General features: G+C 39.6%; 1 protein-coding gene and 2 long non-coding RNA genes across 6 annotated transcripts in view; 2 read left to right on the forward strand and 1 right to left on the reverse strand.

Moving 5' to 3' along the window:
• The window catches only part of LOC146496999 (uncharacterized), a 434085-nt gene that overhangs the window by 258533 nt on the left and 150927 nt on the right, over positions 1 to 24625 (forward strand). The window lies entirely within an intron of this gene.
• adcy8 (adenylate cyclase 8 (brain)) overlaps positions 1 to 24625 on the forward strand; it is a 162880-nt gene that overhangs the window by 103964 nt on the left and 34291 nt on the right. For all 3 annotated transcript variants that reach the window (XM_085140603.1, XM_085140605.1, XM_085140604.1), the window contains 5 exons: positions 3660 to 3760; positions 7824 to 8025; positions 10411 to 10500; positions 13379 to 13551; positions 19475 to 19553. In XM_085140603.1, the coding sequence (XP_084996729.1) occupies positions 3660 to 3760; positions 7824 to 8025; positions 10411 to 10500; positions 13379 to 13551; positions 19475 to 19553 (645 nt within the window). The remainder of the gene's footprint in view (positions 1 to 3659; positions 3761 to 7823; positions 8026 to 10410; positions 10501 to 13378; positions 13552 to 19474; positions 19554 to 24625) is intronic.
• Positions 21 to 6959, reverse strand: LOC146497004 (uncharacterized). 2 transcript variants are annotated; one of them, XR_014870783.1, is made up of 3 exons: positions 6781 to 6959; positions 3609 to 3753; positions 21 to 1579 (listed from the first exon to the last, which is right to left on the reverse strand). It is a non-coding gene; the product is annotated as an uncharacterized LOC146497004 (long non-coding RNA). The 2 variants fall into 2 exon arrangements; XR_014870782.1 differs by having other exon boundaries at positions 21 to 3753.

Genomic DNA, 24625 nt, shown 5'->3' on the forward strand with positions numbered 1-24625 from the left:
AAAAAGTTGTGTTTTTTGGGGGGGAGGGGATACGATGCACTGCAAAATAGATTTAATGGTTTTCTTTTAGCTAAAGACTTACTCATCTTTGTAGCAAATGGACTCTGAAGTGTGCCACCACAATAATTAATATAGCAGAACGTAGAGTGCAGAAGGAATGATTTCTATTTTTTAGGTTAAGCCAGACGTTGGCGTCGACCTGGATTTTCTCTGAAAAACTCTGAAATGACGCAAAACAATGAGCACAACAAGAAAACTGACGTCACAGAATATCTATCAGACATCTAACCAACATCTAACCCTCCTTCCTGTAGCACACAGGAAGTGTTTGGGATTTAGGCTCAGTCACATTAGAGTAAAAGTAGGAGAAGCAACTTTCTTGCTGACCTCCTTCCTTACATTGGATTCTTTCTCCTCCACTGCCTGTTTGCAATTAGTTAGCAAGTCGACCGCTTTTGATTGCAAGATTGCACAATTCACCTGCCTCCAGACTGACTGTAAATGATCACCCTCTAACTCATAAATGCAGACAGATATACACATGTCAGTCTGCATCTCCTTGCAACAGGGAACACAACTTAACTAGTTGCCAACTGTTCCGCTTATACACCTTGGTTGTTGAGGCCCGGGGCCATTCTGCAGTTAAACTGCTGTCCTGTGGCAACTATGTTGCTATTTATGGAGGAATTTATGAACTTAACTGAACTCGCTTCATCTTATTGTAAGTTTATTGAAAGCTTTGAAGTTAGAATAGAATAATCGTTTAAATTTGGTTGTAACAGCAGTTGCTTTGAAGGCAGCAACTGATTGCAGTGAAAGTTGTTGCAGACCTTGTTTTATCTTCAAAGCAGCCACTGCAAGTTCGTTGCACATGGTCACAGTCGTTTTGATTGGTCCCCAAACACTGTTTTGCCTCGTGCGGCTGTAGCATTAGCAAATGCATCTAGATCTGGGTGTCTGATAAGTATATATCCTGCAGGAGCATATGCTGGGATGGTGGAGGGGTTCAAACAGCAGGTAGTGTTGCATGGTAGCAGCAGAAGTGACATGTCAAAATTTTCAGCTTAAAACTGTGAGTTTGGCTCGTAAATGACTTTATAATCAGTCAATAATTAATGCATTGGAGTTAGTCCATTATTATCCATAATTCCATTATGCAATTTAAATGAAAGAAAGTGAAATTAAATTATTCTAATTAAATGTATTTTAGGATTCCTCTCAGGTTTATATGTTCAAACAAAACAGGTTAAAAATATACAACAATGAATTATTATTCTGTTGGCACACTTCACACTCCGTAATAACGACACAATCAGCTTCATCTCTAACATTACAGACTAACTCTGCATGGCATTAATATCTTCTGTGAGTTAATGTAACTATTATTCTCACACATCAAACACGTGTAACTGTGACTCATGGTTGACGTGCTTCAAATCTGATGAAGGATGTGAGATTTTTTTTCTTCGCCAAGCTTCGAAGCTGGATGAAACATGATGTTTGCCAACACCTGGAGTCCAGTTTCCACCTTCAGTTTACTCATGACCAAACGTCCATGCCGTGGACCCCTTTTACAGTCCTGTGGAAAAAGTTGACAACATATTCAACTCTATTTTTTTTTTTTTACAGGAGCACACTGCATTCACTAAAGGAAAACAGCATGACAGGAAAAAATATGTTTTTTCTCAAAATCCTGACTTCCATATCCCATAACTGCAGCTGAACGTGTCATAATGATGAGATGTTTGAAATATTTATTTCTGTTAAATGTACTATATGTAATACTAGAGTGTCTACATTAGGATTTATTATTATAAAATTTTATTTATTGTTACTTTTTTAATCATCTGTAGTATGTCGTTTAATGTTGCTATTGTGTTAGAAACTACACAAAAAACTATTTACAATTCTATACAAGCAGTAGTGTCAATAGTCAAATGACCTTTGATGAGGTCATACCTTACCATTTAGCAGTTTGTAATTTTATTAATCTGAAAACAAATTTAAAGATATTTTAAAAGTGATTTTGTGTTTTATTTCGTCTTTTAAAAAAAACAGCTGCCAGTTTTCATTGCCGTTATCATGAGATATGGAAGTTGGAAAGTGTGTCTGTGTTTTCCCGCCTTTTCTTTAGTGAATGCAGTGAACTTCTGAAGCTTTTAGTCCCTTTTTACCCTATTTTTTGTTACATTACTGAGCTCACTTTGACCTTTAAGTTGACTTTCGTTTTGCTCCTCCCTCTTCACATTTGTGTTTCCCCTTGAATCTTACATTAAAAACTTTTTCCAAGAATCTATTATTATTATTATTATTATTATTATTATTATTATTATTATTATTATTTTGTTGCCCTCTTAACCTCTTTAGTAAATGTGCAGTGATTTGCTGTTGGCCTCCCTCATCTTTTTTTGCCAAAGTTGTGACAAAACGTGAAGCATCCTCTTGCTAATTTCCCAGCACCCTTTGAGAAAGAGACAGAGCGAGGACGGGGCAGCAGGGGTTACAGGGTGGGAAGTTTTCAATGAAACGATTCAGGGCATTTTGGTCAGACTGGTGACTCAGGTCAAGTTATGTTCGTGTAACTCGGCAGAAGCCACAGGATCAGAAAATTAAAATGTGTTAAATAAAGACTTTAAATATTTTTAAATTAAATATTCAGAAACAGTAAAGTATTTAGAAGCAATAATAAATATAGCTATCTGATAAGACAGTGAATACTACTGTTATGATTGTGCATTTAGTAAGCTAATTAGCATAATACGCTAGCATGGTGCTAGGCTAGTGCTAGCTTAATGCTAGCTTGGTGCTAGCTTGGTGCTAGCTTGGTACTAGCTTGGTGCTCTCCAAAATTAAAAAATATCTTCCAAGTGTTATGAGTAATGGTTATGATTAAAACAGTCAACTAGTGTTTTAATATCTCCCTTTGTGTACTTGTTAAACAGGCTAGCGTATCTCTTTCTGTTTTAGTGTAGCAGCCAAGCTAGTTTTCTTATTTAAGAGAACAGGTCATTTTATCAAACATTAAGAAAATTCTTGAACCTTTGGCCAGGTGCAAATAGTCTGAAGGTTTCCTCACAGCTCTGGATTACTTACATCGATTGCTAGCATAACTTTACCAGGTTTCAGAATATAAAAATTAGAAAGTAGGTCTATATGTAAAATACAGAGAAAAAAGTAGGAGAAAGTCAAAAAGACAAAAAAGTTGAGGCTTTTAGAAATCCTTATTAGAGTTTTTTATTTGGTTGAGTTGTTAGCATTGATACTTGAGGACTAAAAAGACATTTGAAAGAAAAAGCTAATTAATTTCATATTATTCCTACTCTAAATATAGTAACCATTTGAAGTCCCACCTGAGTTTTAGCTTTACAGTCTGCTTATTTTGACACGGCGTGCATCGTTTTCGTCTCTGACTCTGCTAAAAGCTAGCATTGTGCTTGTGAGCTTCGCACCTTCCCCAGGACCCCACAGCTAACCCACCAGCTCCTGTCTCTCTCTAACGCTTGTGTTTGAACCGTGGCATGCATCTGTGGCAGTGCACTGGCGTGTTTGAGTTGCATTTTGATGTCTTCTCTGTTTGTCTGAAAACTTGTTTCTCGTCTTCCCCTCACCTGCTCCTCCTCCTCCGTCTTCTTTCTCTTTGTCTTCTCTTCACTGTGCAGTATTCACAGATGAGGGACGAGGTTTTCAAATCCAACCTGGTGTGCGCCTTCATTGTGCTCGTCTTCATCACAACCATCCAAAGCCTGCTACCCTCTGCCAGGTAAGAGAGCAGATATTCAATAAAATGATCATTTCAAAATGCACAATCTCTTAATTCTGCATGTGTAGCAGCTTTTTGCACCTTCAGTGTAAAATAAGAACTTCCCTGACCCTCTTGGTTGCGTCTAAGACACTGGGGACTGATTTTTATGTGGGTGTAGCACCAAAATCCAATGGCTACACTGTTTATGTTCTGAGTTCCTTGCTTCAATACCTCTCTTCTGGTCCCAACATCACCAGTGAACAAACGGGACTGGTCCAATGAGACTTGAAATGCTGTCAGGGCAAGCTTGGGCCCACATAAGGTTTCATTCTTTCTGTTCACAAATGTAATAAGTATTTTTTTTAGTGGTTTTGGGAAAACGACAAATTTGTTTGAATTATATTTACACAAATTGTAACTTACAACAAGTTATGTGTTGTTAAAACACACTCCTGATAAATATCCTTGGATGAAAACCATTTTTTTGCTCTGATGGTTTTCTCCTTCCCATTGAGTGTTTGGGCAGTGGGCTCCCACATGCATTTGCACTGTGACAGAAAGTGGCAGTTTAACCTTTTATGCAGCATATGTGAATTATAGCTAGCTGGCTAACAGTAGCTTCTTTGCTTACTAATCTTATTCTTAGAAAAATGCCGTGTTCCAGTTCCCTCAGAAGACGGATGTGACTTGTTGTGTTCCAGTAGGAAAGTCCTAAAGGCACCAAAAGCAGGATTTGTATCGGTTCTTGGTGAATTCGAGACATTCATGAATTGCTAGCAGTGCAGCACAATACTTGACTCTGTGTGCTTAAAATCACCACTGCAGCACAGTCATGGACGGAGCGCATATGGATTATTTAGTGAGTCGCAAATGCAATGCAAAACAGTAGATTAGAGATTACAGGTTTTGCTACTGCTCACGCTTACTGTCGCCATCTTGAATTGACTTTCCGAGTTAAAAATCCTAGCTGGGAGGCTGTCCCAGATGGAAATCCTGGGGAACTTGGAAATTCTGACATTAATCTGTACCGCACCAAAATCATATCAGAGAGGAAATGCTAGCTGTCCAGTATGTTCCATGGTGCTTGTTTATGTGTAAAAACAGGGGTCATGTTGAGGCTGGAGGCTATTCTGAAGGTCATAGGGTGAGAGGCAGGGTACACCCTGGACAGCTCACTGGTCTATCACATAACAAAACCCTGACCTATGTAGCCTTAGTATATGGGTTAGCATTCTCTGTAGATGCTCATGTCATCTGTGAGAGGTTAAGGACTTGGGTTGAGTGGACAGATTTAGGTTGTATTTTAAATGTAAAGGTTGAGGTTTTCTTTTTGTTCATCATGTCAGAGGTTTAGAGGGTGGGGGGAGAGTGGGTTAGGTGAAGGAAAGAAGGGAAAGGAGGCAGAAACAGCTGCGTTATAAGTCGTGTCGTCTCTGTGACTCTGACTGTGAAGGAAATCTTGTGTGACCAGGTCAGCTCGAGCAGAATCACAAGCTTTTAATGACTCTGAGCCGAGGAGAACAGAGTAAGGTAATGCCAACTGACAATCTGAAAGCCGCTTTGATACCTGTCTGCATCTATAGAACAACAGCACACAAGCTTCACTAAATACAAGAATTCTGCAGGTTTGTTTTGTCCTCAGACTCTCTCAGGAAATATTCCCCTGCAATGGTGCTGCTTTCAGGTCCTTATAGAAATCATCATTAACTCACGTGAATGAAAACCAGTCATAGCTGAATATCTGGTTAGTGTCCAGATCTCAGTGTAAGTTTAAGCATTATAAAAACTCCTACCTTAAAAAAGAATTGGTTGCACCGGACAAAAAAGCAGCGGCCATTTTTATTTGGTTAGCGTTGGCCTGTGTTGTGTTATTCTGTAAGAGCACCACATACGTTTTAGTTCAGTGGTGTGCCTTGTTTTCCAGAACTACACCTACTCTGTGCTAATAGCGAGCCTTCGGTGTTCAGATGTTCGTGCAGTAGATGACCATATGGAGCTATATGGTTTGAATCCACCAAAGCCAGAGTGAAAAGTGAAAGCAAAAGTCATTTAATTGATGTTTGATGTGATGGAGATACTTTTCCAGCAGGTGACACGTTTTAAAACCTTTACCAGTGTGTGTGTGTTGTGATGCTTTCACATGTGTGGTCCTGTTTAATCTTACTTTTCCTTTTTGCTGTAAAAAGGAAAATGAGTTCTTTAATGAGGCGCCTGGTTAAAAAGGTTAAAGTGGCTCACTGGTGTTAGTGTTCGATCATAGATGATGAAGCCGGTGATTGACGGTGGTCAAAGTAAATGCTTATAATTCATCAATCGAGGTGGTTTTTGCCTCATTTCCCTATTGATGCATTCAATTGTTATTATTATGAGATCCATAATAAATTGAATTTGCCTGCATGTGGAGTGGCTACGCTTATCTATCGTCATCATCAACATCACATGAGAGTAAACAGAAGCAGGACATTTCTGACTGAAAGGGAGAAATAAACTGTGTGTGTGTGTATTCATATCTTTGTGGGGACCAAAAATTGGAAGTTTATTGTACTTGTGGGGACCAACAGCCCTTATGGGGATGTGGTTTTAGTGTCAGGGTTACAATTGGTTATGGTTAGTTTTAGTGTAAGAGTTAGGCATTCATGTTTCATGGTTAGTAAAATGGAGAGAATGTTGTCTCCGGGAGTTTAGCTGATTTGATTTAGAGCGGCAAGGTATGGGTGTGTTCCTGTTAAAGAACACGGAGGCAGCTTCCAAGTTTAGGAGATTTATTCAGCTGTGGTCTGTAGTAACGATACATAAAGCAACTATCAGTACAGCACACATAAAACATTCAACATGTCCAGACATTATTCTAGCACAGAGATAGCACAAGGAACTGTATTCAACAAACACAATTACACAAGATTTATAATTAGCATTAACTAGCTTAGTAGCTTACATAGCATATTAGCGTATTAGCATAGGATAACATTAGCATAGCCACGAGGGAACAAACACACAATAGCAGCTGACATACACAACATCATGTAAACAGAACCCACCTTCTGGCATTCACACACAGCAACAAACCAAAACCCACGAGATACTGGTGAGAGGACACAAGGAAAAATGCTGGCTATCAGCAGCTACAAAGGCAGACTAGCAGCACACGGCACAGAGTGGTGCATTCAAGGAGCGTCAGCATAGACATGGTGAGTTCAATGACGTAGGACATATCAATTTCCACTATCTATAAACAAACCACAACACTTCAACCAAGAAAATAACGTGTAAACAGTGGGCTTTCTAACAGTTAGGGTAAGGGGCTAGGGAAAGCATTATGTCAATTAGATGTCCCGAAAGATATAATTACCCGACATGTGTGTGTGTAAGAGAGATTTTTTTTAGGCCACACGTCGTACATTGTGGAGGTGGACAGTGCCATTGAGTGCACACTAACATTAACCTCCTCTGCATCCCGCCCAAGTGGCAGCGCTATCAGTCATCTGTGATCCCACATTGGGCTGTTAGCAGTTTAGAGCACATTTCCCAATCCTGATTGGTATTAGGATATTGGTGGTAGCCCTGCGACAGACTGAAGACCTGTTCAGGGTGTACCCTACCTCTCGAAGAAGCGAATGGATGGATGTAAAATTTGTTATTACATAAAAGAAGAGCCCACACCTCTCGTAATACAATACGTTTGAAGTTTTGGACATACATAATATTTTTTTGTTTCTTCAGACTATTTTTCACTTAACCCTTCATGCATGAATTCAGTCTCAATCAGGATTTTCTTCTTCAGTATTTTTATTTATCTTTAGGTGTGAAAAGATGAATGAAAATACTTAAGAAAAAATTTGTCATAATTTATGTATGAAGGGGTTAAATAACAATAATTACAATGAAACACATCTATAGTAACATTAAAGGACCAGTGGGTGGCAGGCCATGTGGTTTATGCAGCCTTTGAATAGCTGTCCACTGTAGTGACCAATATGCGTGAAAGGGTTAATGTTACCATTTTTCACAAGCTTATTGATAAATAAAGACTAGTCCTAATCTGCAGTGTCCCACTGGCATATTTATCATTGTGTTTTTGCAGCATGGTAACCATGGTGATCCAGTTCTCGGTCCTCATCATCCTCCATTCCTGCCTGGTCCTAGTTACGACAGCGGAGGACTACAAGTGTCTGCCTCTGGTCCTGAGAAAAGCCTGCTGCTGGATAAACGAAACCTACGCGGCACGAAACGTCATCATTTTCGTCTCGATCCTCATCAACTTCCTGGCAGCCATGATCAATATCGTGAGTTCTTTATTTATTTTTTTAGATATATTATTTAAAACATGGGGTCAATGTCTGTCTGCAAAATAACTGTCAGAATGCATCAAATATGGGAATGCTACATGGTTAGTGCCGCAGCATTTCTTCATACTTTGGGACAGTATGTGTGCGATTTTCTTTATAAGTGTGTGTTTGTGGTAATGAAGAATTTCACCTACTTCAATAGCATGGCTGCTAAAATGTATTTTAATGGGTTAATTAAATATGGAGCTTCATGAAACAGATTGATTTGATGGATGGTGTGCAGTACCTCAATCCATCCAGTGGGGTAAATACAGACTACAACACTTGACTTGGTGTGGTACGTGGTACGACATTTAATGCCAGCTGAGAATTCCAAATATTTTCTATAAGATTGAGGTCTGGACACTAGCTGGAGTATTTGGATCATTCGGCTCTCCTTTGTTATCTTGGTGGTGGGTTTTTAATCAATGACCCATCTTCAGTGTTCTGGCTGAGGCAAGAAACTTGTTGTTAAAGATTTTATGCCACGTGACTCCGCCCATTGTCATCCTGTACTCTCAGCAGAAAAACAGCTCCAAAGTGTAATGTTTCCGCTCCCATGCTTGGCTGCATGTGTTGGGTCGAGTTGATGCCAAAGAGCTCGACTTTGGCTCCATCTGACCGCAGCTCTTTCTGCCAAGCCTTCTCTGAATCATTCAGATGTTCACTGCCAAACTTGGGACAGACCTCTACATGTGCCTTCTTCAGCAGGGGGCTTGTGGGAACTGCAAGACTTCAATCCATTATGCCGTAGACTGTGGTCCCAACTACTTTCAGATCATTAACAGGCTCTTCCTGCCTTTGCTTGATATTCTGTCTTTCTCCATTAAAATTAAAGACTTTGTTTCTATGTGAATGAGCAAACTTACAAGTTGAGTAGGGGATGAAATAATTACTGTTTAACACCATGCATCGCATTTTCTTATTATTTTAATCAACTAGGAACATCCTTGTTCTCGCTCTGTTGCTGTAATTTATTCATTTAATTTTTGAAATACATATATTTTTTAACCCTTTAAAACCGGTCGGAGCAGCACGCTCTGTTTTGCGTAACTATTTTTAAATCCCGGTAGCTCTGCAACCACGTGAGCTAGCGCAGTAATTTATTTTGCATATGAAACCGGAGGAGTTGTACTTACATCTTATGCCATCAGCTTGTCCTCGGTCACAGTTTCCTTCCACATATAACTTTGCAAAAACTGCATAAAAAGCACTTGCAGCAACAAAAACATAATATTCCGGAAACACGCTTTGCCGATCCGATCAGCTGTTTGTAACACTTCCTACGTTGGAATAGACGTCAGCGCGAACTTTAGCATGTCCGCCATGACCTGCCCGAAACCGGAAGTGACGTCATTTTGCAGAAATGTAGTTTTTTACCATCAGGGCCTCATGAGCCTATACTGGTGTTTTTAAAAGTTATCTTTGACTTTATGACTTTCTGTGTGGTTTCTGGGATGCTTAGGACTCATATTGCACTGCTGGAAATAGTTTATTTTGATGCATATGCTGCTTTTTTGCAAATTTGCATTATAATATTTATTTTCGTTTTTCCTGCAGTATATAAAAATTGGTGTATTTCAAAAATAAAACTATGAAGACACTCAAAATAAATTTCCTGTGGTGGGAAACTATTTTGTGCAACTTTTTTGTATTTACAGTTTTGAGGGATAAGCCTCTTAAATTTCTCTAACTAGAAATATATGTTAAAAAAACAAAAACGATTTTCAATTTTTTTTGTAGTTTATTGCACTTTTTTGCAATTTATGTAATTACTATGCACTTAATGCAGACATATTTTTAAAATATGGGCTATAATGGTTGTATTGATGTATAGCAACTTGAAATGCTCCCAAAAATGGCTCCACAGCATGTAAAAATATAATATAAGCTCTGGTGGACTTGGTTCTATGGTAGGTCTTAAAGGGTTAAAGAAGAAGCTGCTAAGGTACGTTGGAGATAAAAGCAACGAGCATACAATATTCTGCAATGAAGTAACCCACTCAACTGCTTAGTTTGTAAAGTATTTGTTCAGTTGCTTTAATTAGTCAGATTTTAATTACCTACACATCCACATTTCCCCCCCTTCTGTCTGCTGCTAATTCAACCCTTCAGGTCTTCTTCAGTTATTCGCGTCAACTGCATCACTCCTTGTGTGCAGGAGAAATTTGGTGTTTTCCTGCAGAAAGTTGAAATCAGCTGTCGATTTCTCACACAACTATCTTGAAATATTAAAAGCGTGATGGAAATTTGTCTGAAAGGGAACGTGGGGTATTTTTATGCAGATCCTGCATCATTTAAAACTGTACAACAACAGTAATCCACCCTGTCGGTCTCCCATAGCTGTGGTGCGACTTCGACAAGTCCAGCACCTTCAGGAACCAGACGTACAACGAATCAACCTCCATCCCAGACATCTGCTTCTACCCAGAGGTACAAACTAAATGAGGTGTCTGAATTTTGCAGTCGGGGTCCATCTGTTGTGTCTTTTTTTTTCCTTCCCACTTGTGTGACAGCAGCAAACTGATGAATTAAACATCCTCGACATCTGCTCGCGCCCAGAGGGAGGTCTCGCCTCAGACAACGCTACGACTGATGGAGCCATCAGAACGTCACGGAGAAAATATCCATTATGTTGTTTTGCTCACATAATATGCAGCTGATTGATGAACTCAATAAGGGAGCCACATTTTTATAGCTCCGAGCTCGGGTTGACTCGTGTATTGTTGCATGTATACATCATAAACGTATTTCCTCCTGAGGCTCGTGCGCGCAAATAAGACCTATTTTACACACATAAAGAAGAGTTATTGACTTTGTTTTAGGCCGCACCAGAACACACTGCAATATTAAATTAGACAAAAACTGATGTCTGTGCCAAGTCAGAGGCTTATGGTGCAGTGAGCGGCCTGTCAGATATTTCATTTCTATAAAAGGGCACTTTACCAACTTTACACATAAAGGCCAGTCGACTCAGTCTCATCTTGTGATAATGGAGGTTTAATGTGGAGGAGCTAATGAGTTCATAGTGATGCTGTAAATGTTACTTCAGTTTGGAGACGGACGATTGGCAGCAGGAGGTTTGTGTGCAGGCGAGGGAGTCCACCGGTGAGGACAAAGGTAAACATGAATGTTTTCTGGGGTGAAGAGTCAGGATGATTTCTGCAGCTGCAGCAGTCTGTCTCTTATTAATTAAGTAAAAGTGTTACACACGTCACTCTAAGTGCTAATGCATGCTAACAGGTAGGCTTAGTTTAGTTTGTTTGCATGATAATACAAAATGTGTCCCCATTCATAAAATCCGTTCATAAAATTCCAGCTTGCCCAGTCTCCCTTGTCAGATCTCTGAACCATGTCAAACGCCTCAGATTTTCAATAAACTGAGTTGCAGCATCTAGACTAGAGGAGGAGGAGAGCACAATAGTGGCTGATATTGTAAATCCTTTGCTTCTGAAGGTGAAGAAGGCCTCATCCATGTATCCTGGGACAAAATGCAAATATCATAGAGGACTACGAGTACCTGGGTGTCCTCATCACCAGCAGGCAGACCAACACAGGCTGTTCACAAATGAGGGAGGAAACTTGTGTTCACTGTGTGCAGCAGAGTGATGGTGCTTTTGTATACCTTAATTCTGCCAGCTGCAGCTGGACGTCTTCCTCTATGATTGGCTGCAAACTGGAGACTTTGTTTAGTGACTTCCTCTCCATCACAGATCACTCTGATCAGCCTCTGCACCACATCTCACATCCACTATAATACAGTATAGATATCTGGCAGAGATTCACCTGTCACTTATTATTATAATTAATAATATTATTATTATCATTATTATTTGCCACTTGCCCTGTGAGCCCGCTCAGCTGGGTTAGGCTATGGCTGTCCCAGCTGAAGGGGCAGATGTTGAGTGGAGACCTTTTCAGTGCACTGTGGGCTACGGCTGTTGCACTGCAGTTCATTCAGAGGTCATTTCCTCTAATGTTTCCCCTCAGATGCTTCAGGACTTTACAGCAGTACTGTGCTTTGAAAGTCTGACCGTGAGGGATGAATTCAAGGTGCATGAAAAAAGAAACCACATTGTGCATCATGTGTTGGTCATGCTTCTCACTTGAATTATAGCGATGACACTTGAGTCAGCTTGGAGAAAACTGAAGAACCAGGAAAATGTTATACACCTTTTTTATATATATATATATATATATACTGTTTGTTCAGATGACTGGATGTCCATCCACTTATGTCCACTTTGGTGTGTTATATACATATAACTAGGGATGGGTATCGTTTAGGTTTTATCCGATACCGGTGCCAAACCGGTACTTTTGAAACGGTGCCGGTGTTTAAACGGTGCTTAAAGAATGGAGAACACAAAATTGGTCCAAAAACCTCTCATGTTCAGCTGTTTTTTTGTAAAAAGATAACAATGTTAGCCTTTTCTGCAGCTATGGGGCATAGATGGTATCACTCTGGGCTGGAAGCAGCTTAAACAATGGAAAAAACACAAACTTTGTCCAAAAACCTCTCATGTTTAACTGTTTCCCACTTTTTCTTTGGTCATTTTAGCCTTTTTGGCCAAAAAAAGGGGGTCCGATAACAGGCACCACACCCGCAGTAGATGTGCTCGGTGTGAGGTCTCGCAGCAAGCTATCAAATACGGCGCATTTCTCGGCTTTAAAAAAAACGCTATGCGTCGCCAGGTGTTTCATCAGATTTGAGGTGTTACCTCCTTTGACAGTATCACAGTATCAGCTTAAAGCACTTGTTGCAGCTGCTGAGTTTGCATCTTTTGCTGTGAAGTACAGCCAGACTTTTGACTCCTTGGGCATTTTTAATCTGTAGCTCTGCTCTAAAAGAACGTACGTACCTGGACCCGCCTACTATCCTCGGAAACGTAAAATGATTGGCTAGAATCTAAAGTGTATCACAGCTCAGGAAAAAAATCCAGTCGAATCACAACGTCTTCTACTCCTCCTCAGCAGCCACCAGGTCAAACAGCTTTCCAGTCTCAAATCCCAAATGGTCCAAATGGGACTTCTGTGTTTAAAAAAAGCAGGAGCCCTGGAAGCAGTAGAGCGGTCCATGAGAAGATGACTTCGATTGGATATTGATCAAATTTGAATCAGTTATGTTTTTCATGTTCATCTGCAGAGTCGTGGAACTTTTCAAGCTTGTGTTTGTTGACAGATATTTAACACTGAGTGCAGCTGATTGGAGTGTCATGTTTTACACAGTCCAGCTGTCGAATCTGATGCCGACATTTTTAAATACATTATTGTTCAGATGAAGTTGACCGTGCGTTTGAATTTTTCACAGTATTTTGTATTCACGGGAGTGCTGGCGATGGTGACGTGTGCGGTGTTCCTGCGACTGAACTCCGTGCTGAAGCTGGCGGTGCTGCTGGTGATGATCGCCATCTACTCGCTGCTGACCGAAGCCTTCTACACGTCGCTGTTTGTTCGCTACGACACCGTCCACCACAACACAGAGTGAGTGCTTAGTGGAGGACATCCTCATATATTAAATGCACTGTTTGTCTTTTTTGTTCAGGTGAGGTTTTATCCTAAGAGCAGTTTGTCACGGTCATGTGTCATCTTTGATTTCCTCATGGTTTAGGTTTTGTTTGTGTGCCTCCCTGCCTTCCTGCCCCACATTTCAGTTCTCTTTGTTCTCTGTCATCCTGACCTCTGTGTTCGTGTGTTTCCTGTTTTACTTTGAAAGTCCGTGTCCTATGTCAGTGTATTCTGTGCTTCCCTCCTGTTTTCCATTCCCTCATTACTCCCTGGTGTATTTAAGCCCTGTTTGTTCCTCTGTCTGTTGTTGCATTGTACCGTCATAATGCCTTGTGTTGTCTCTGGACTCCTGATTTCCAGAACCTTCACAGACATACTCCTGATTTCCATTGTTACCTCCTGTCAGCTCTTAGTTCCTTAGTTTCTATTTTCCTAGTTTTCTGAGTCTTAGTTTTCTAGCTTCTAGTTTTATGTTTTGCTTCTTGTATTTAGTTTTGGACTTTTTTCCAGCGAGTAAAGCTGCCGCTTTGAGTTTAGCTTTTTGTGTTTGAGTCCTGCGTTTGGGTCCTCATCCTGCCTGCCACACAGCCTAACCACGACAGAATGTGCCTGATGCCATGTGCAGTCCACTACTGGTTAGATTTAAAAACTATCAAGGCTAAAACTGTTTTTTTTGTAGATGGTTGTAGGCATGATTATATCTGCTGTAAGGCCGGACAGTTTCATATGGGAACCTCTCTGGATTGACTTCGTTTGTAGCCAGCCTCTAGTGGACATTAGAAGAACTGCAGTTTTTGGCACTTCCACTGAGGTGCCTGCTCGTGTCAAGGTTCAAATCAAGAAGCTCAAATGTGTTAGACAAGACAGGCCCTGCTACTACGAAGGACCTGCTAAAACAAGCTAACAAAACCAAACTTTTGGGAGATTTTGAAGTTCTTTGGGGAAATGACAGAAAATCTCAGGGGAAAAGAAAGTAAAGCCCAGTTTAGCCAGTATTGTTTGCTCCATATGTAGAAATCACACATATTCCTTCTTTTGTAAAAAAAAAAACAACAACAAAAAACACAGCTCTGTTCCTAACAGCATTTTTATGTTCATTTTTTTCCTTTTACATATTTGTCACATTATTGTTCAAATGTCTATAATGACATATTTTACCAACAAATAAATGCATTTAATTAATTGAGTATTTTGCCCATAAAAGTTAAATATTTCTACAGCCATATCTCAATGACGATGAAATGAACTCAGAGATACATTAACGTATACCTGCATTAACCCTTTAAAACCAGTCGGAGCAGCACGCTCCGTTTTGCGTAACTATTTTTAAATCGCGGTAGCTCTGCAACCACGTGAGCTAGCGCAATAATTTTTTTTGCATATGAAACCGGAGGAGTTGTACTTACATCTTATGCCATCAGCTTGTCCTTGGTCTGTGTCGTTTCTGGGATGCTTAGGACTCATATTGCACTGCTGGAAATAGTTTATTTTGATGCATATGCTGCTTTTTTGCAAATTTGCACAATAATATTTATTTTCGTTTTTCCTGCAGTATATAAAAATTGGTGTATTTCAAAAATAAAACTATGAAGACACTCAAAATAAATTTCCTTTGGTGGGAAACTATTTTGTGCAACTTTTTTGTATTTACAGTTTTGAGGGATAAGCCTCTTAAATTTCTCTAACTAGAAATATATGTTAAAAAACAAAAACGATTTTCAATTTTTTTGTAGTTTATTGCACTTTTTTGCAATTTATGTAATTGCTATGCACTTAATGCAGACATATTATTAAAATTTAGGCTGTAATGGTTGTATTGATGTATAGCAACTTGAAATGCTCCCAAAAATGGCTCCACAGCATGTAAAAATATAATATAAGCTCTGGCGGACTTGGTTCTATGGTAGGTCTTAAAGGGTTAATCATCATCATTTTCAGTTTTAAATCTTTAATTTTATAAATAGATCAAAAATGCAAACACTGACATATATGAAGAATTAGTTTAAATGAGCCTCTTTCTTGTAAAAAGCCTGTTTATTTACAGAATCCCATCCTGGCCCGACTCCCTTAGCTTGCCTGCTTTTTCATCTCCCTGACATGCCGGCTGTGTGTCGTGGGCGTGAGTTGATTTACTTCAAAGTGCTCGAAGTTTTCCAATCTTTGTGTTGTTTCTATCGTAAGTGTGCCTCTAAACTTTAAAAAGATGATGATTATTTCTACCAAAATACGCACCGAGTCGTGAGCTTGTGTTTGTTTATTTGTGGGTGTTAGAGAATCTAAAGCTTTGTATTTGTTTTCCTCTGGCATCACTGCGCACTAAAGGCTGCACGCTACATTTTGCTGTCACAAGCTGAAAACAAACGAGCTGTTATTTTTCGCTTGTTTTGAGATTCTGGCTTCTAACTCGTTGTAAAGTGCCTGGAGCTCCGTCTCCACATCTCTCTGAGCTGTTGATCCTCAGCGAGCCTCAGATCAGCCTCAGATCACGCAGAACATTTGATCCTTCTACGGTCTGAGCTGAAAACAAAGAATCGTGAGATTAAGAGAAAAAAGTGTCGTCTTTTCATATTTTGCTGCAGTTTCAACTTTAATGGAGAGCAGTTTTTGTCACCGGTGCTGGGTTTCAAATGTAGTTTTTGTGAAGCAATATTTAGGTTATTACAAAAGAACATGCTGTAGATCACTGTTTATCATACTACATGTTTATTTAGGTTATTAAGAAAAAGTTTTCATGAAAATGAAAACCAGAAGAGTAAAAACTGAATGAAAAGGTGACCACCTTTCATTACCAGAGTGTACTCAGCAGTTGGTCAAGTTACTTGAAAAAAGTAATCAGTAAAATTACTTCCCCAAAAAAGTAATCCCGTTACTTTACTGATTACTTATTTTCAAAAGTAATTAGTTACTTAGTTACTTTTAAAAAACATGATTTACAACCTGAATAGGTGATAAAGTGATAGATCTTTCAGCCCAATTCTACTTTTTCTACATAATCATCATACAAAATGTAATCAGATGGAAAAATCTCTTTTTAAAACTTGTTTTATTAGTTTTAATCTTTTAACTTTATGCATCAAGCAAACATTTAATTATCTGCAACATTCTCTGACTGGAAGAAATTTGTTCAATATTTAAACCTATTTTCTGCACATTCCAGCTCATAAAATAAAATATTTGTTGTGTTTACACTCAGTCTTTTAAATAGATGCAAGTAAAACACAGCAGAAAATAAATAAAGTCAAAGACTAGCGGTCCTGTTGCTCTATTTTCACCTGTAAAGCAGGAGTGGGGTAGGCGGAGGGTTACCCTGGTGCAGGTGTGCAGCGGTCAGTGGAAGAATCCGCGAGTTTCTCTGTGAGTTTCCCATTACGTCGTAGCTACTCGCTGCTTGCTCGGAAGTTTAGGGTTTTTTTCGCTGTAAAAAGAAGTTTTCTTCCCACGCACAACGGACACTAATGTTTTTGTCACTTTTTATGGAATCAAACTCAAAGTAAGGTCAGTACTTCCACGCTTTAAACGCTGCACGCTCATACTCTCTCTGCACTCGATATATGATCCATTGTTGATCTGCACACAGCTGTTGTCACGAACGTCGCACTCGCTTACGTCACTGTCATGAGACACTCTCGCAAAAAAATCACGGTTTTAGTAACGCAGTAACGCAGCGTTCCTACGGGAAAGTAACAGTAATCTAACTACCGTTTTTGCAATAGTAATCCCTTACTTTACTCGTTACTTTAAAAAAGTAATCGGATTACTGCCTATCTCTGGTACTCAGACAGGTTTTGCCTGGGAAAAAAAATCAACACTAATGTAAAACTTTAGAAGAGAAGAAACATGAATAATTTATATTTGTGTTTATGGTCAGAAATGCCCAACAGATGCATCTTTAGGGTAACATAGACTCAGTGCTTTTAATGTGGATCGGTTGTATTTATGTGCATAGCCAGTAGGGGTGGATGATATAGACTCGAAGTGATCTCACAGTATCATTCACAATGATGACATTTATGACAGTATAGGAAGAAAATACAACATTTTATCGATGTTTGCAGCTTGGAGGCAGCAAAATGTATCACTGCAAACAACATAAAGGCTGTTTCTATTCTTCATTTCCAATGAGCTGCTGTTACTGACGCCAGCAGCAGTGTTATAGTACAATAGCAATGACACAGCGTAAATCAAACATGAGCACAATAATGAAATTTTTACATAACTCAAAGTCTAACATAACTACTTAAAACTTTAGTTTAAGGATAACTAGAGTAACGTTATTGTCACAGTGGTGGAAGCAGACTGTGTGGAGTGAGGAGGACCCAAGTGCAGACGCACAGAACGAAACTTTGATTTAACTGAGGGAGAGCTGTTTGTTGCAGGCTGGTTAAACAGTCCAAAATAAAAAGGCAAAGGCGAAAGTAAACGTGAGAAAACTCTTAACGTGAACATGAAGACCTGGCATGGATACATGAAAACCTAGAAACATGGCAGAGAAAGCAGGACGATGCACAGACTAAATGCACACAGGAAGTGATCGGGGAAAGTGGAAACATGGGGAAACAGCTGATATGAATGAGCAGAATGACGCCACAGGAGAAGTGAAACTAAACACACTGAATACGGAAACGCCAGACCCTTCACAATAAAACAGGAAACATTATCAGATGCAGACATGGCAAGACGAGCAAATTAACATATCCTCCTGAGAACGGCTATTTATGTCCTCTGCTTTTGGTCTATAACTTTTGTGTTATTTGAGCTACCCTTAGTCCTGATGTGCTCAACAGAGGACATCCTGGCCTTTCCAATGATATTTCATTTGATTGGCCTTTTTTAGATCTAACGAGGCGGGAAATTACAAAAAAAGTTAAACTGAGGGATACATTTTCCCTCGGTTCTCAGGAGGATATAATAAAAGTGCAGTTGAAATGTTTTCTACCTGAGGTGTTGTTTCTTGGGTTGAGCTTTTTAAAAAGCTCTGCTTTTCTGCCTCGTAACCGCAGGAGTATTATCCGCCGTTTGTTCTTCCCGTCATATGGAGCGCAGCTAGCGAGCGCTCCAGCAATCCTTGGTCAAGTCACTTCTTTACTTTTGGTCTCGTATCGCCAGCTACTCGTATCTCACCATCACATGCCTTTGTAGCCTGGTTGTACTTGTTTTTACGATGTGTTTTTGCTTCGTTGGGTAAAACAAGTTTATTGTTTCCATCTGTAGCTGAAATAGGTTAAGTATTATGTTTAGTTGGAGGTATGCTCTCAACAACAAAGCCAAACGACTTCCATAGTACTGAAGAAGCTCCCTTTTTCCCTAATTGGCACTAAGTAACAAATAAATTCAGTAAGTAACAAATAAAATCAGTAAGTAACAAATAAAATCAGTAAGTAACAAATAAATTCAGTAAGTAACAAATAAATTCAGTAAGTTACAAATAAAATCAGTAAGTAACAAATAAATTCAGTAAGTAACAAATAAATTCAGTAAGTAACAAATAAAATCAGTAAGTAACAAATAAATTCAGTAAGTAACAAATAAAATCAGTAAGTAACAAATAAAATCAGTAAGTAACAAATAAATTCAGTAAGTAACAAATAAATTCAGTAAGTTACAAATAAAATCAGTAAGTAACAAATAAATTCAGTAAGTAACAAATAAATTCAGTAAGTTACAAATAAAATCAGTAAGTAACAAATAAATTCAGTAAGTAACAAATAAATTCAGTAAGTAACAAATAAAACTCTAGAATTTCAGAGAAATTCCGGAGTTTTATTTGTTACTTACTGATTTGTTGCACAATTAATTGTTAAACGTTGACCATGACAAGTTTTTTTCCATTAACATGCCTGACAAACAGACGAACAAAGGCTCCCTTTGAACAGACTCTTCTTTCTTCTCGTTCCAACAGAAACTTCCTGGGAACCAAAGAGACGTCTTTACTCCTTATGGCCATGTTCCTCCTCGCCGTGTTTTACCACGGCCAGCAGGTAAGACCACGCCAGCTTTAACTGTGTCCTAATCAGTGAAGGAATGGCAATTTACACATTCATCACCTATGAGTGGATTTGTTAGTTAGAGGACTTCTTGGCTAAATATTGTTATTATCGACACCCATGCAGCTGATTTTTGTGTCTTATCAGGTGGATTAGCTTGTTTTTCTAAGCATCAAAATGTATGATTAAAGGTGACTGAAGGGCATGGATAAAAACAAAAACTGTGACGGTTCCTTTAAAGGATAGTAACAGAAATAACCAGAGTACAGTGGGCGTGAGGAACCCAGCATCTTCCCTGTTGCTATGCAACGGTCTAATTAGAGTTGTCAGCTAACGTGAAGTAAAAATAACAGAAGAAGATGACGAACAGTTGGAGTTCAGATGTGTCCAAACAGGATGACATAAACAGTTAACGACCTGCCACATTTAACTGGCCTCTGAGAAACTCAAAGCAAAAAACGGTCATTGCATCCTTTAAAAATGTGAATCACTCTTCCAGCTGTGGATGCTGTGCAATCTCAAATACTTTTGATGAGGTGACAGCCGTAGCTGTAAGCATTAGACATCTTTGCGTGACCCAGAGAAGGCAGTGATATTCTTAACGTGTTTGTGCTCGTGGCTGCAGGGGTAACATAAGACGGATGTAGCCATGGTGATGTCAGCCGTAGGTTTGTGAAGTCCTGTTGTTAATCCTTGAGCTGAGCGTTTTTGCCACCACCATCTTGGTGCTTTTGAAACCAGACCAATGAGGTGTGGATCTGACTGTGAAATCAAACTCTGACTGAATAACCAATGAGCACGTCCTGTATAATCCTGCGTATGAGGAGTTTTATCTGTAACTGAGCCCTTAAACTCCTCAGTAAAGTGTTTACAGAGATCAGGGTGGAGGGAGGTCTTCTGTAGGACCTGAAGTCTTGTGTGAGCCGTATGCATCACCACCTGAAGGCCACTGAAAACAATGCAGGTTTAATACTTGAGAAATTAACCTTCAGCCCAAAGAGGTGAGAAAGGTCGGGGTGTTTAAGCCTTTAAAACCGGTCGGAGCAGCACGCTCTGTTTTGCATAACTATTTTTAAATCCTGGTAGCTCTGCAACCACGTGAGCTAGTGCAATAATTTTTTTTGCATATGAAACCGGAGGAGTTGTACTTACATCTTATGCCATCAGCTTGTCCTCGGTCACAGTTTCCTTCCACATATAGTTTTGCAAAAACTGCATAAAAAGCACTTGCAGCAACAAAAACATAATATTCCAGAAACACGCTTTGCCGATCCGATCAGCTGTTTGTAACACTTCCTATGTTGGATTAGACGTCAGCACGAACTTTTGCATGTCCCCATTACCTGCCTGAAACCGGAAGTGACGTCATTTTCGCGGAAATGTAGTTTTTTTTTACCATATGGCCTCATGAGCCTATACTGGTGTTTTTAAAAGTTATGTTTGACTTTATGACTTTCTGTGTGGTTTCTGGGATGCTTAGGACTCATATTGCACTGCTGGAAATAGTTTATTTTGATGCAGATGCTGCTTTTTTGCAAATTTGCATTATAATATTTATTTTCGTTTTTCCTGCAGTGTATAAAAATTGGTGTATTTCAAAAATAAAACTATGAAGACACTCAAAATAAATTTCCTGTGGTGGGAAACTATTTTGTGCAACTTTTTTGTATTTACAGTTTTGAGGGATAAGCCTCTTAAATTTCTCTAACTAGAAATATATGTTAAAAAAACAAAAACGATTTTCAATTTTTTTGTAGTTTATTGCACTTTTTTGCAATTTATGTAATTACTATGCACTTAATGCATGCATATTATTAAAATCTGGGCTATAATGGTTGTATTGATGTATAGCAACTTGAAATGCTCCCAAAAATGGCTCCACAGCATGTAAACATATAATATAAGCTCTGGCGGACTTGGTTCTATGGTAGGTCTTAAAGGGTTAAGCCTGAAATGAGTTCTTTTGAATCCTCCAGTTCTGTATACGAGGTTTGGACTGAATCTGCACTTTACAGGAACCTGGGTGGTGGCAAGACAGTTATAAGCAATTTGTATTTACCTCTTCTGGGTTTCTTGAATGCGGTCTAAGTGTAAGAAAGAAAAATCACTTTGGTTAAACCTCTTGCCCCCTATAAAAGCTGTGACACAGGGCTGTGGGTAGAGAACATTTTAATAACCGAGCCTTTAAACGCATTTGTAATAAAACAGGAAACGTCCTGCCAGGTTTTATGATTGCATAATAAGCAACCGGAGTGTTTCTTCAGCAAAGCAAAACTGGCACAGACCACTTTGTTTACATGTCTGATACATTATACAAGCCATTTCTATAAAGATGCAGTGAGACTCAGTGGCCCGAAGGAAACCGGTACCACTGTGCCGCTTTCATGCTCTCGCTATGGCAACCTTTGATCATGTAGTTTAGCAGCTCGGCATTGGTCAGAGACGGCCGTAATTGAAGGTCTTTTGTAGCCTCATGAAAGTAGAAAGCAGCTGTATTTGAAGTCATGCAGTGGCATATTGATTTTCTCTGGGTCAAACCACTTGTTTGGCAAAGCAGAGACAATGACAGCTCACAGCATGAAACACTCGCAGCGCTGAAAAGCTGTTTGTGCCAGATGCACATGGCCAAGGGAAAAGAGAGCACACTAAAAAGACTATTTACTCTTAGCAGGAAAGTCCAGCGTGCAAAACAGGATCCAGCTGTTTTTTTAATGCTCCGTGTTTTCTGCTAAATACTCCAAATTATCTTTGGGCAAAGTGGATAATCGCTGACAGAGGAGCACTTTTTGTTTTCATTTTTCATGCTTAAGCTCACAGCAGGGGTTAAGTTACAGTTTTTGTGGTATATTTTACTGTTTCAAGTTTTAAGTTCAAGAGGCAATCTCAGTGCTTTCCTGTCTGTTTATGTTATAGTTACGTTCCAGCCAAAGACATTAAAGCAGGATTTTGTCTCAGCATCGAGCAAGACGTGGATGAAGCTGGAATCTAGACTTCTGGCTTTGGTGATTCAGGAAAAGCAATCAGTACTTTTCCAGTGTGGTAACTACAGTATTGCGGAAAAGTCACTTTATATTTTGCTAGGAGCATGAGACAGCAGTTAGTTATTAGAATATATGCAAACATGCATGGGTATATAATAGTGCTGTCAGCGTTAATCTCGTTAAAATGACGTTAACACCAGAACCAAAACAGAGTTTGTGCAATTCTAACAAGCTTAAAAGTCAATATTTGTTATGGCCACCTTTATTCTTCTACACAGTCTGAACTCTCCGAGGCAGCTTTCGCGTCTTTCTTTAAATAGTCTTCAAGAATGTCTGTGAAGGTTCTCAGTCATCCAGGTCATCGTAGTCAAAGGAGCTTGCAAAGAAAAGCGTCTGGACTTCTTTAAGTTACTTGAAGACGTTTCACCTCTCATCCGAGAAGCTTCTTCAGTTCTAAGGCCCCAGGGGCCAGGTTTCACAATAAACTCACCCGAAACTCTGGCTGATTGGGACCCACACCCAGTTTCACACCTTGGCTCAGGCGATTAGAGGATCATCAGGGGGTCCTTTTGTCCCTCTGTGGGGGGAAACTCCCACTAGGTTTATATCTGGGACTCTCCACCATTTGACCTTAGAACTGAAGAAGCTTCTCGGATGAAGGTGAAACGTCTTCAAGTAACTTAAAGAAGTCCAGACGCTTTTCTTTGCAAGCTCCTTTGACCAGTCTTCAGGAATAGTTCTGCAGGCTTCTTGAAGGACATTTAAAGCTCTTCTTTGGATGTTGAGATTCAATGTGGCTGAGGTCTGAGGTCTGGGGAGGCCAGTCCATGACTGGTCGTTTTGATTTTACTGGATTGGATTGGATTACTGCAGTGTTTGGGGACTTTATGCTGTCTTTCTTCTCTGTCCCCAATCGGTTGCAGCACAATCTGATATCCTCATGTTGGTGTTGTTCCCAGATCATCATACTAAAGGTTGTTCCAGGATCAACATTGCAAGTGACCAATCAGAATGTTGTGATGTCATACTTTTGCGACTTCGGGAAAAACCGGCGTAAAACAAAAAACTGTACTTAAGCTGCGAGAAACCGCCTTTGTCCGCCGATCAACGGACCCTAACCCTGACCCTAAGCCTGACCCTTTAATAAACGCTAAGCAGAATTGATATTGTCCTTGCAACATTGGAATTTCATAAATGCACGAATGGGTTGGTGCGCAAAAGAATAACGTCACAATAATGTGATTGGTCACTTGCAATGTTGAACCTGGAACAACATTTTCATGATGATCTGGGAACAACACCAACACGACGATATCAGATCATCCATCGGTTGCAGCAGATGGCCGCCCCTCCCTGAGCCTGGTTCTGCTGGAGGTTTCTTCCTGTTAAAAAGGAGTTTTTCCTTCCCACTGTCACCTAAGTGCTTGTTCATAGGAGTTCATAGGATTGTTGGATTTTTCTCTGTATGTGCTATTGTAGGGTCTACCTTACAATATAAAACGCCTTGAGGCGACTGTTGTTGTGCTTTGGCGCTGTATAAATAAAATTGAATTGAATTTGCCAATGCTGAAAAATGAACACAAAATAATCCCCAACATCACTGACTGAAACACAGCCAGAAACCATGGCAGAACCTCCGTCATGTTTGGGGTAGAAAACACAGTTTATTTTGGGATCAAGTTTGCCGTCTCTACGAACCTGTGACCACTGATGTTAACATGCATTTACATAATGCTTCAAAAAAACCTGCAAACATTTTCAATATGTTTGGACTGCTGTCAAAACATATGTCATTACCAGCATAACAGCAGGTTTTTGACCCTAATTTTCTATCTCATTTCTACTTTGGCAGCCGCTGGAACTAGAAAATACAAATGCGGCGTTAGTAATTGCACACAGGTTGGGCTGAGATTGGAGAAATTTCCCCAAAGAGCAGCAACAAGAAGCACGGAGCACTTCTGACTAAAATGGACCAAAAAATAGTGACTCACATCCGCTCCTCTGCCTACTAGTAATCGACTCCAACAGTAATCAGAAGTCTCACGTTTTCAGAATGGCCCGTGGTTTGTGTTTGAAGCAGAGCTG

Source organism: Neolamprologus multifasciatus, chromosome 18 (genome assembly GCF_963576455.1).
Source record: "Neolamprologus multifasciatus chromosome 18, fNeoMul1.2, whole genome shotgun sequence".
NCBI lineage: Eukaryota > Metazoa > Chordata > Actinopteri > Cichliformes > Cichlidae > Neolamprologus > Neolamprologus multifasciatus.